Source organism: Canis lupus, chromosome 36 (assembly GCF_011100685.1).
Source record: "Canis lupus familiaris isolate Mischka breed German Shepherd chromosome 36, alternate assembly UU_Cfam_GSD_1.0, whole genome shotgun sequence".
Lineage (NCBI taxonomy): Eukaryota > Metazoa > Chordata > Mammalia > Carnivora > Canidae > Canis > Canis lupus.
Genome location: NC_049257.1, coordinates 5,874,300 through 5,887,159, shown reverse-complemented (window position 1 = coordinate 5,887,159; position 12,860 = coordinate 5,874,300). Strand labels below are relative to the sequence as shown.

At 43.1% G+C, this 12,860-nt stretch overlaps 1 protein-coding gene across 1 annotated transcript in view; it reads left to right on the top strand.

Moving 5' to 3' along the window:
- Positions 1-797: 797 nt before the first annotated feature.
- The window catches only part of CD302 (CD302 molecule), a 126,747-nt gene continuing 114,684 nt past the window's right edge, over positions 798-12,860 (top strand). Inside the window, 2 exon segments of the mRNA XM_038584628.1 lie at positions 798-938; positions 6,699-7,070. Coding sequence (XP_038440556.1) covers positions 845-938; positions 6,699-7,070 — 466 coding nt within the window. The 5' untranslated portion in view covers positions 798-844.

Sequence of the window (12,860 nt, the reverse complement as noted above, 5' to 3'; positions counted from 1 at the left end):
AAGAAGAAGGCAGCCTAGATGTCCTCCCCTCGTGGTAGAAGCTGCTCAGGGGACAGCAATGCAGGCGACTCTGGGCACACATCATGTGCCTTTATGGGGTTTGAAACATAGGACATCTACGACCAGGCAACTAGGGTCAGACTAGCTACAGAGGTTGCAGACCCCCACGGGGGACAGGATAAGTGTCACTGTCACACACCGCTGGTTTGTGATGCAGACCGCCACATTTCTACAGGATTGTTATTAAGAAAAGAGCTTACTTGCAAAAGTCAGGTGCTTATGTGGCTTAAATCTTTTGGAACTATTGATTGTAGGGTCCCTCGAGTGGCTCTTGCTTTTATTCTTTAACAACTGCAGGTGAAACTGCAGCGTGCCATTACCTCGCCTTTGCGCTATCCAGATACACAGCCTCAATCGGGACACCTGGATCCCCTGGCTTGACCGCAGCAACAACGCTACGGGCGCAGGTTTCCGCCTTTGGGGCACGAGAGGATGTGGGTGCCCTTGCAGCGCAGTCATGCAGTGAAGACGTCCTCCCACGCGGAGGTGCGCTACCGGAGGACCCAGCCCTGACTGCACCCACCCCGCCCACCAGGGCGTTGCCAGGTCCTGCGCGACACTCGGCCCTCTCGCTCCGCGCGCGCTTCCCGCCTCCAGGAGCGGAGCCTGACTCCCGGCTCGCGGGCGCCCCGCCCCGAGGCCCCGCCCCGAGGCCCCGCCCCGCCCCGCCTGATTGGCCGAAGGCGGAGGGGGGCGGGGCCGGACCCGGGAGGCGGGCGGCAAAAAGCGCCGGCGGAGCGCCGCGAGAGGGTGGGTGCCGCGTGCGCCTGGGGACCCGCTCGGGATGGGGACGCGCTGGGCGACCCTCCGTCGCGCGGCGGAGCTCCTGGTGCTCCTCCTCAGGTGCTTGCGGCCGGCCGAGCCCTCAGGCCGCACAGGTAACCGCGGGCGCGCCAGCCTGCCGGCCGCTAGGGCCCTCGACGTCGTCGGGTCCGCCGACTTTCCGCGGTTCGGGTTAGGGCTGCGCTTCGGGTCTCTTCCCCTCTGCTTTCCTCGGGAGGGGGCTGGAGCCCAGCGAGTGAGCCGAAGGGGAGGGCCGGGGAGAAGGCGCTCCGGGGCTCTCCGGTGCAGGGGGGAGGCGTGGAGGACGGGGGGGCGCGTGGAGGGCAGGGGAGCGGGGAGGGGATGGAGGAGCGTGGAGGGCGGGGCGGGGAGGGCAGGGGGAGGACGTGGAGGGCAGGGGGCGTGGAGGGGGTACGTGGAGAGCAGGGGGGAGGCGGAGGGGGCGTGGAGGGGGGACATGGAGGGCGGGGGGGCGTGGAGGGCAGGGGGAGCGTGGAGGGGGGCGGGGAAGCAGGAGGGGGCGTGGAGGACGGGGGGGGCGTGGAGGGCAGGGCCTTTTTCGTGCTGAGGGAGAAGAGGCCACCGTAGAGAAGGCGCACAGCCCTTTCTGTGCCCGTCCCCCCCCCTTCCTTGTCCTCTCGCCTCTAAAGCTGGCTTCCCTGGAGTAAAGGGCTCCCCAGGACCCCCCAAACCCCATCCAGCCCGTCTCGCCCCTCCCTCGCCTCTTGGTCACCTGGGCCACTGCGTGTCTAGAGGAACTGTCTACCCACAGCGCCAAGGATGATTAATGATTCCCCGACTTTGCTCCGCGTTCGCCAAAGGTGCACGTCAGAAGGAAGTCAGGTTAAGCCATGTCTTCCAAAGTGACCATGATCGTAATTCCGTTATGATGCCCTCCCCGAAAGCCTTGAGCAGCGATCCTTTCTTCTAATTGGCTTATCAGCTCCCAGACCCCCCACCCCACCCCCAGGAGGCCCAGGGCTGCAAGTTCGAGCGCAGGTCACTTGTCCGCAGACCTCCTTCCTGCCTCTGACTGCGGAAGCAGGACCAGGAATAGACTGCGCTGATGCTCTGGGTAGTGCCAGCCTCACCATCCCCCCCGCCCCCCGCAGCAACCGGGGTTTGCTTTTACTTTCTTTTTGCCTTGGCAGAAGGTGCCCCAGAGGACTCTTAGTCGCGCTGCATAGTGGGCAGTCAGTGAGCCATCACCACCTACCTCTTCTGTTAACTTTGCTGTATTGAGGAAGTAAAAGATGCACAAGGAAGTCTTTGAAAACGGTAGGCTCCTTGTGGCTCTTATTTTCTCCTGGCAGCTAAAGTGGCTTCCTGCCAGATTGACACTTTTCTCAGAGAGTGATAGGAAGAAGCTTCCCAGGTATGAGTGACATCACCCCATCTACATCGAGGGCGTTTTAGTGAATACTGTCCTGATTCACGCTGCTTGAGGGGTGCGAATCCCCAAAGCCCTTCACTGGCTGTGAGAATTCTCTTCCACCTGCCCCACAGTCCACGGAGAAAAACCTCACTGCCACGACTAACTACAGTCAAAGCACACTAACCTTTCAGTCACCAAAGTCTTGGTTTCCCTCTGCCTACTTCCGGTTTAGTCTTAGCTGTTTTGTCTCCCCTACAGAATTCAAGATTAAGGATTAATTTTTGCAATCTCTCCAATCCCTGGCCTTTCTCATCAACCCAAACCAAAGAGCACCAGCTTAACTCCATTATCCCTGAACAAGGTCCAGGCAGGTATTTGTTTTCCTGCATCCTTCCTTACCCTCAGCAGCTGCTCTGGTCAGCTTACATGTACTCTCAGACTAGACCTTGTGGTCCCATTAAGGGAAGCGCTGGAGTTTTGAAACCCGAGCCATTTGAGTAACTTGTTTGGCAGTGTGTCAGCTTCATCATACTGGTAATGGCATGTACTCGGTTACACGTATGCAGCTAGGTTTGTGCGGATAGTCTGGGTTGCTCAGTTGCTGAAGGAGCTCTTCTGTGTCTTTGGGGAAATGCCAATTGCTTAGTTTACTTTTTTGCTTCCTTGGGGAGCTAATAGCTTGAAGTAAACCAATCCTTCTGGGACTCCTGAGGTTCTTACCAGCCCATACCACCCAATCTGAACCCCAAAACTTTCTGACTCCTAGTAGACTATCATGGATCCAAGGTCACTTCCAGACCTGTTTTTGAACTGGCAAACCCAGACTTCTGACTCTTCTACTCCACTTGTACAGTCGGCGCACATGGTGGCAACTCCACAAAATACTTAACATTGGGAGCTGTAGAAGTTCCCCCCTAAAACTAAAAATGCTGCAATCTTCATCCTTTTGCCTTCATCTCCCTTTCCATTTGTCTGTGATTATAAAATGTTGATGTTCAACTTCTCTTTGGCATGTTGCAAGGCTCTTTGGTTTAGGTAAGAAAAGTTACCTAATGATTAGGCAATAAGAGATAGTTTTCCCTCTGATGGGTATCTGGCATACTAAAAATTCATTTTCAGTATATGATAATGCTACTAACTATTTCGTCTCAGACACAACTAGAATGTTTATGTAAAATGTAGCGTATAAAACTTGCTACTAGGGATGCTTCTTTTTATCAACCTCTGCCTTAAGATTTGCCCAAATATTTGTATGTGGGAGTAAATATTAAATTCCCATTTTAGGGGCCCAGCGGTTTTAGCACCACTTCAGCACAGGGCACTGATCCTGGAGTCCTGGGATCGAGTCCCACGTTGGGCTCCCTGCATGGAGCCTGCTTCTTCCCTCTGCCTGTCTCTCTCGCCTTTCTCTCTGTGTGTGTCTCTCATGAATAAATAAATAAAATCTTTTAAAATAAATAAAATTCCCATTAGGACCAATAAGGTAACATGACAAGATGCAATCATGCTCTGTAATTTACCTTTCAAATGTAATACATTCCTGAAATATTTTATATACCCTTATTTAACACATTTTCTTTTAAAAAGGAATTGTTTTCAATCCTTCCCACTCTTCAATCCACCATCCCAATAGGGGTCGCAAGACTCAGGCAGACTGAACCGCTTCTGCCAAGGGTAAGGAAAGATATGGGGAAACACCATGAGAAGACTTATGTATTATTTATGAATGCTTACACATACACTATGTATGAAGGCTATAGCAAGTTTCCTTAAATCATATCAATAATTAATATTTGTGCTAAGTGACCACTATAGATGTCAAACATTGTACGACTTGGTTAATAAAAGACAGATTTAGAATAAGGCAGTATTTATGACCATAGATGTTTTCAATTAGGTAAGAAGTTTGGCAACTCCTTTTTAACATAGCTTATGCATGCTATTCCACACCTTTCCTGTACACTTCCAGTAGTGTCTACAAGCTTGTTAAGTCTATGGGTGTCCCAGAAGTAAAACACATAGTAAATGGGAAAGAGTTAATTTTCTTTCCCTTCCAAAGAGTATGAAGTGTCACTGTTCCTTAAGTCCACATGCCTGATACTAAAAGGATTAGAATGACCTAAAATGCTACTAGCATTAGCATGACATAATAAAGTTGTGGACATCTGTTCAAGAACAATATACAATGAACTTAGCAAAGACCAGTAAAAACCTGCAAGGCTAGGAAAACTTGTCTTGTGGAAGGCTACAATGTTACTACTATATACTATCTATATATATATATTTTTTTCTTGCTTTTATCTTAGATTTGAAGATACAAAACCCTGGGGATAGTAAGTGACTTCCCCCAAGGTCTCTCCAGCTAAACTGGTAGCTGAGATAGGTCTTCAGTCTAGGACCCCTAAATCCTTATTCCACTGCTTCTACTATACTAAGAACTGTAGCTAATATATTGAATTCTGCAAAGGCTATTTGAAAAGTCTAAGAACTCAAACCACAAAGGTAGCAAAGCTGCTGCTAGCCTAGTTCACCTATCTGGGTCCAAGGGGCATAGAGCAGAGTTTCCAGAAAAGAGAACAATGAGACCATAGGGCAAGGGAAGGGAAGGTTCCAGCAAGGGTGGTGGATGCCTGCTTTCCTGTGGAAGCTGACTTCTTTTTTTCTGCGTAATTCCTGATACTTTGGAACGCGAGATTTATTTTGGAGAAGTGAGAGAGAATAGTTTAGGAGAGAGAGAATACTTTGAGAGACCCTCATGGGTCTAAGTGGATGTTAAATGTGTGGGAGAAGGACATTGGAGAAACTGTGAGTGATAATCTTCTAAGATAATATGTTTTCCTTTTTTGTTATCTGTCCTCCCAAATTGTGTCCACAAAGTAGAGAGTGGCAGAGAAATGTCAAAGAAAGAAGAGTGAAGGATGGAAGCTGATATGACAAAGACACCTAGCTGCAGCCCTATGTGATATTTTAAAATACAGATTTGAAAGCAGAAGTAATTTAATGTTTTACGGGATTTTGTGGTTGTTCCTATTGTTTCTCTTGTTGCCGCTGCTGTTTAAAACAAAAAAAAAAATTCTCTTTAATTTCAAGTTCAAGCTGAAACTTGACTTAATTTTATAGTTACTATTTATATGGTGAAATTTCCCCTCAAGTCCTTGGTATGAGAATTTTTAACTCTGAAAGCCTGTGAATTATTATTAGAAAAGATATTTAGCGTTAGTAAAATCAGTGCTTGTGAAGCTGGCATCAAAATGAAAGTGCCGTTTGGGAACTAAAGTTTTATAGGTCCTTCTGCTGAACCCTTTGGTTCATTGACAATGATTGTTTACATTTGTCGAAAATATTTCAGTTTTACTCTCACCAGCATGAACTTTTGTGCTATAACTTCAAAAAACTTTTCTTTCTAAAAGCACTGGCCAAATTGTTCAATTGTAATTTGTTGTAACACATGTGAATCTTGTTCCATAAGCTCAGGTGTGCAAGAAACAATGCATTGCTTTATTTTCATAAAACCAAATTAGATTTTATTTCTGAAGTCCTATTCTACCAAGTTAACAGAACTTCAGTTTCTATCGTCACTGAAGGTCTTCCCTAATTCATGGGAAGGTCTCTCCTTTAGCCTCTAGCTTATACTCGATGCTTCTGAGTTTTCCACTGTGCAACCTTCTGGGTGTGGATTCTGTATCTCAGGTGAGTTCTGGAGCCTAGGCTCAGCCTCCCTTTATGATCCACACAGTCAAGCAGGCCCCCTGGGCCCCTCCTCACAGACTCCCATCAAGTCCTGAAAGTATGATGGTGAGCTGACCATGAGTCCCTCCTACCCTCAGAATCCAGACCTTCATTTCCTCTCATCCCTTTACCCCACTATTCTACTTCTGCCCCCTCAGAAGTTTCCCCATCTCCTCTGAGACATGTTAATGCCATGTAATAAATTTACCCTGTCATAGTAGCTAAAGTATAAGCAAAGCTGAACTGCAGCCCTGAATAGGTTCTCGATATTTTTCATTGACCTTAGACCACCTGTCTAAGGCAGATGAAAACTAAAAAGCTTCTTTATATCATTAAATAAAGTATGTGTGGGAAGATATTTCATGGAATAACAATAACAAATATACATATTATTCTAAGTGCTTTACGTAAATGAGCTCATTTGGACCTCACATCTACCATATGAAGTACTATTTTACAAAAGAGAAAACTGAGGCATAGTGGTTAAATAACTTGCCCTGATTGACATGACTAATAAGTAGCAGAGGCAGACTATGAACCCTGGCAGACTGGCTCATGCTCTTAACCCATGCTATACTGTCTCCCTGGCTACCACTGTCCTCTGACCTTGTATAGTACACTACAGTTGATAGAGTGTGGAGGGTGGGAATAGTCCAATGGTGCTCAGACTCTCATCAGCAAGCAGGGGACAAGGCACACTGACCACACAGTTCAGAATCCTGAAATGTCTTCTTTGACTATCTTGACTCAGGCAATGATCCATTCACCATCGTCAGTGAAAACACGGGCAAGTGCATCAAGCCACTGAATGACTGGATAGTAGCGATGGACTGTGATGGAAGTGGGGACATGTTGTGGAAGTGGGTGTCCCAGCATCGGCTCTTTCATTTGCAATCCCAGAAGTGCCTTGGGCTAGGTATTACCAAACCCACAATTTCCTTGAGAATGTTCAGCTGTAACTCCAATGCCTCACTGTGGTGGAAATGTGAGCACTACTCTCTGTATGGAGCTGCCCAGTACCGACTGGCTCTGAAGAATGGACATGCTATAGCAAGTACAAATTCATCTGATGTCTGGAAGAAAGGAGGCACAGAGGAAAACCTCTGTGACCAGCCTTATCGTGGTGAGTATTGGAGAGGGACTTTAAGTCATTTGCTGTTGTGTTTGGTAAATGTGACATTAAACATGAACAATTGATTACAAATAAAGTCATGCATTGGTAAGGGAGCTAGCGTTCAATTCCGGGCACTGAGCATTAACATTGAGCTACCTGTGTGAGATCGGTGCTAGTTTTCCCCTTTTACAGGTAAGGCTAGAAGGGGTTAGGTGCCTTGTCAGAGATCACACAGTCACTCTGTAGTAAACCTGGGGTTTGAAATCTCTATGATACATGAGAATATGTATTTCCTATGATTACATTCTGAACTGCAAAAGAAAGGAAACATTAGAGTAACAGGAAATCCTTCATACAAGATGAAATTCAAATGACCTAAAGAAATCAAACCTATTCTAAGGTTAAAAAGAAAAAAAAGGGCAGCCCAGGTGGCTCAGCAGTTTGGTGCCACCTTTAGCCCAGGGCCTGATCCTGGGGACCTGGGATCGAGTCCCACATGTGGCTCCCCAAAGGGAGCCTGCTTCTCCCTCTGCCTCTGTCTCTGTCTCTGCCTCTCTCTCTCTCTCTCTCGGTCTCTCATGAATAAATAAATAAAATTTAAAAAAAAAAAAAAGGAAAAAAATAAAGGAAATGTATCTCTCCTTGCCTACAGATGTTTATGTAATGGGAAAAACTTGAAGACCTCATGTGAGTTTATTTTTATTTTTTGGCATGGCTGTCCACACTTTGAGGTTTGGTGTTTATGATTTTATAGAGTGGACTTTGCTTCAAAAAATAAATAACAGTTGCTTTCAATTGCTTTCAAAAAATAAATACAATTGGCCCTTGAACAATATGGAGGTTAGGGGGTACTCACACCAAAAGTTACACTACTAATAGCCTACTGTTAACTACAAGGCTACTGACAACGTAAACAGTGGTTAACACGTATTTGTATGCTGTATAATAACATACGCCATTCTTACAATAAGGTTAGCTAGAGAGAAGAGAATGATATTAAAATCATAACAGGAGAAGCTCCTGAGTGGTTTCAGTCAGTTAAGCATTGTATTTTTGGTTTCGGCTCAGGTCATGATCTCTTGGTGGTGACATCAAAGCCTAAGTCTGGCTCTGCACTGAACATGGAACTTGCTTAAGATCCTCTTTCCCTCTCCTCTGCCCACCTTGTCCCCACTTGCACATGACATGTGTGTCTACATGTGTGTGCTCTCTCAAAAAAAAATACTATAAGAAATAGGAAATACATTTACAGTGCTGTAGTGTATTATATATAAAGAAAACACATATAAGTGGGCCTTGCAGTTCAAAACCCATGTTATTTGAGGGTCAACTGTATATGAACATTGCATATGAGAAAGCTGATCAAAACTTTGGTTCTGGGTCTAGAACTGGGTTATAACAATTTCCAAGTTTTAAAAAGAATGAAGTTGATTGGGGGGTCTGGGTGGCTCAGTTGGTTAAGTGTCCGACTCTTGATCTCAGCTTAGGTCTTGATCTCAGGGTCATGAGTTTAAGCCCTATCTTGGGCTCCCGGAGTTGGGCTCCCTGCTGGGCATTGGAGCCTACTTAAAAAAAAAAACAAATAATGAGTAGGTTTATTTTTTAAACCTCTAAATTTAATCAGGTATCACCCCCAAATAAATCTTTCATCATGTTGCTCTAAATTACATTAAATGTTGATATGTAAATATATATTTCATCATCTTATTTAAGTCAACTATTATCTCACTTTTGCTCTTTGTAAATTTACCTAGCTTTACAGAGATTTTTCCTTTCTCTCAAAGGTCATTTAAGCTAAATTTAGCACCTTAGTCTTCCAGTTACCTGCACAAATTTCTCTCCTATAGTAACTATTTCTATTTCCTACTGAAATGCATCTGATTTCTGAGATGTCAGGCTCTATTCTTAGGGGAAAATGTAAGTTAGAGAATCAGAGACAGGGTTTTCCTTTTCTTTAATCCTCAATCCTTGAGTAGTTGAACAAGTCTGTTTTTGCTAGCCAGCTTCCTCCTATATATGCAGTGGAATATTACCCAGCCATCAGAAATGGAATCTTGCCACTTGCAATGACATGGATGGAGGTAGATAGAATGTAATATGTTATGTATTATGTTAAGTGAAATAAGTCAGTTAGAGAAAGATTACCATATGATTTCACTCATATGTGGAATTTAAGAAACAAACAGATGAACATAGGAGAAGGGAAGGAAAAAAGAAGATCAAATACAGTGGGAGGCAAACCATAAGAGAGTAAGAACTGAGGATTGATGGGGGAGGTCGGTGGAGGGATGGGGGTAAATGGGTGATGGGCATTAAAGAGGGCATTTGCTATCATGAGCACTGGGTGTTATATGTAAGTGATGAAACTAAATTCTACCTCTGAAACTAATGATACACTATATGTTAACTAATTTGAGTTTAAATAAAACCTAAAAAAAAAAAAGAAGCAATTGCTTTCTGGATGCCACTTAATGGCAAGTTTAAATTTTGCACTTTGAAAGCCTTTCTTTTTTTTTTTTTTTTTGAAAGCCTTTCTCTAACTTGGTAGCTAAGAGAGAGCATGGAATGAAAGGGAAAATGCCTTTTTTTTTTTTTTTTTTTTTTTTTTTTTTGGAAAATGCCTTTTGAACTGGATTTATTTCATTGTATTTGTTCCGTTCAAACACTAGAAAGGATAATTTTCTTGGTGGGGTCTGTCTCCTGCCCCAAATTCTTCTGAGGGATACAGTTGTAATTATAAATTCCTTTAGTCTCCAGAATTTCAATCTAAAATCTATTTTATGCATTTGTAATATTCTCCTGAGAAGGAGACTTGTGCATTTCACTCAGCTGCCAAAATGATCAGTAGCACAAAAAAAAGTTTAAGAACCCACCTAGGCTACCACCCCACAGAGAGCTAAACAGTGCTACCAGCAAGAGCCCACAGACAGAAGGTGTTTCTTGACTTTACCAAATCCAATATATGGAATACTGGATTTTCAAATAAGAAATTTAGAGATTTCTGAGAAAAGACCCACGTTCCAACTTATCGCCACCTATCTCAAGTTTTAATTTACACAGAAGCCATGGTCAAACCTGCCTCCTCTTCTCCATCCCTTTCCAGGTGATTGGTACCGTCCCAGTTGTGCATGTCAGAAATCTACGAGTCACCCTAGAATGTCCTGCTTTCCTCTCTCACCATTCCAATGTAATCACATATTAAGGCCTGGCAGTTTTACTCCTTTATATTTATGCATTCCTTTCCTGTTTTTAGATTAGAGACTACTGTCTTAAGTTAAGGACTTTATCTGGGACAGTTCATTCAGACTCCTTGTATTGGTTCCTGCCCTGCCTTTTTCCTAGCTGTATAGAGATAAGAAAGATAAGATACTTGAGTGCCAGTAGACTGAAGTCCAAGGTTATCCAGCTTGTTATAGCAAAGCTACCATTCAACCATGACTGAATTCCCCAAATATAGCTTTTTTATATCTACCTTGGTTTTTTGCTATATAAGATTTTTTTTTTACTTCTAATATAAGAAAGATTATTTGTCATTGTGTCCTGGGTTGCCTTTCTCTCCAATCCCCGTCCTGTGAGTCGTGTTTATCTTAGAGAAAACTTTGGTTGTATAAATGTTACAAATGAACTGTGTTTGCCTAGCATCCAGGTAAGCATTTATATCATTAAGATATCTTGAGCTCACTCTGACTCTTCAAATTTTGACTTTTTGGCAAATTGAGAGGAAATTGAACTGTCTACATTTTGAACAACTCTTAGGAGCCTGCCAACCCCTTTAACCATAGAAGCTATTTTGCCTCATGAAGAAATTAATGTAGTTTTCCATGTAAGTGATTGAAATCACAAATTTGTACCTATTGTAGAATATGCTGTTGTTTTAAGAGTGCTATTACCATAAATTCACACATTCAGACAAGATTCTTCTCAGAAAAAGCATGTCTCTCTAGGGAAACACATGGGATTTAAGAGGTGTAGTAGCAGTGAAGAATGTGTGAGAATGAAACTCTTCATTGAATAGTTAGCATAATTTAGCTGCTACTAATGTGGTTGTTGTTGTTATATGCCTATCATTCTTCAAAGGATATTGTGATAGGAGAGCTTTTTAATTGAAGCCTAGCTTTGAGCTATGATACAAAACTTGAAACCTGAGAAGGCAGCCAGTAAAGTCACAAGTTGTCCTTAATGTGTCAAGGACTCTATATTGAGAGAGCCAGTTCTCATCCCTGTCACTTACAGTTTACTGAATGTCTTACTCTACACTGCAAAAATGGGGATTTCACAAAAAAAGTGTAATACTTGCCCTAATACTCTCACAGGTTTATGGTAAAGAAGGAGTGAAATAAATGTATGTGAAAATACCTCATATAACTGAAACACAAGATTTTTTAGGAAGAAACTGTTGGTTCTACAAGTAATAGTTACTGTGCTCAGAGAATCCTTTTAAGTGCTGTTATATAAGAAGAGAAGTGGTCATGAGCTTTGGTATCCTTAAAAATGTAACATAAGTAATAAGCAGTTTCCCTATGAAATAAAAGGTCAAATCATTTTTTAACAAATATCCTGTCCAAAAGCATTTACATGTCAGAGGAAAACAAAATCAATATTCCTTAAAAGATTATTTGCAAATAAAAGCATCTAGATTATTCTCACTTTTTGCTGTACTGCTGCTTAATATATTCTAAACTGTTAAATTAAGTCTCATACTTCAGTTAAATGAATGTTTGAGAATGATAAAGAATGTGGAATCAAATACTCTCTTAAAGCACACTTTTAAGCAAATCTGTGAGACTTTTTAATGGATTCTATAGCCTGATAAAGGGTAATAAGATCTGACTATTATGCTTTACCTAAAGCCATTATTTGATCTGATAATGACCTTGGTTTTAAACAAATTAAAGATATGGGAAAAAGTGACCAAAATAATTACACAGCTGTTGTATAAAAATGCCTTTCCAAGAGAACTGTTACCCACATAAGTATTGAGCACTTCCGCTAGTATTTGTAGGCATACTTGAGGTTGGAATAATTTTCAGTTCCTCTCCATGTATCAGAGGAAATTATTAAAATGAAAAACTAGTTCTGCTACCTTGATGGCCACCAGCTATTCCAATCACTGCCTAGCTAAAGCTGGTTCTTTTATGTTCTGAATTGCCATGCTCTGCTCCTCTCCAAGAACCTTCTCAGAGATCCAGCTGTTCTTTCTCCCACTTCCTTGAAACCCACAACCCCAATTCCTTGTAGAACCACCAGTCTGTGAACAAGGGGGCTGTGTGTCCATCTGTCTAACTACAGTTGTTCCAAAGTCCACACACACACACACCTCTGCCAGTGATTCCAAGGTATTTTCTTGGCCATGCTCTTCCTAAGAAAGAAAATAGAATATAAATTTAGTCTCATGGATCCCTGGGTGGCGCAGCGGTTTAGCGCCTGCCTTTGGCCCAGGGCGCGATCCTGGAGACCCGGGATCGAATCCCACGTTGGGCTCCCGGTGCATGGAGCCTGCTTCTCCCTCTGCCTATGTCTCCGCCTCTCTCTCTGTGACTATCATAAATAAATAAAAATTAAAAATAAATAAATAAATAAATAAATTTAGTCTCAGGCAGGGCATCCCTTCTGATGAAGTACTCCGCCACCCATGGTATTCAGTTGATCAAGCTGGGATCATTAAGCTCTTCATCACACCATAACAAATGAAGCTTTATATAGATTATCTCATTGAATCTTCTTGAGCAAACCTGTGAGTTAGATACTAATATTCCTTATTTGCAAATATAGGAACTGAGGCTAGTAGAAGTTGGAAAG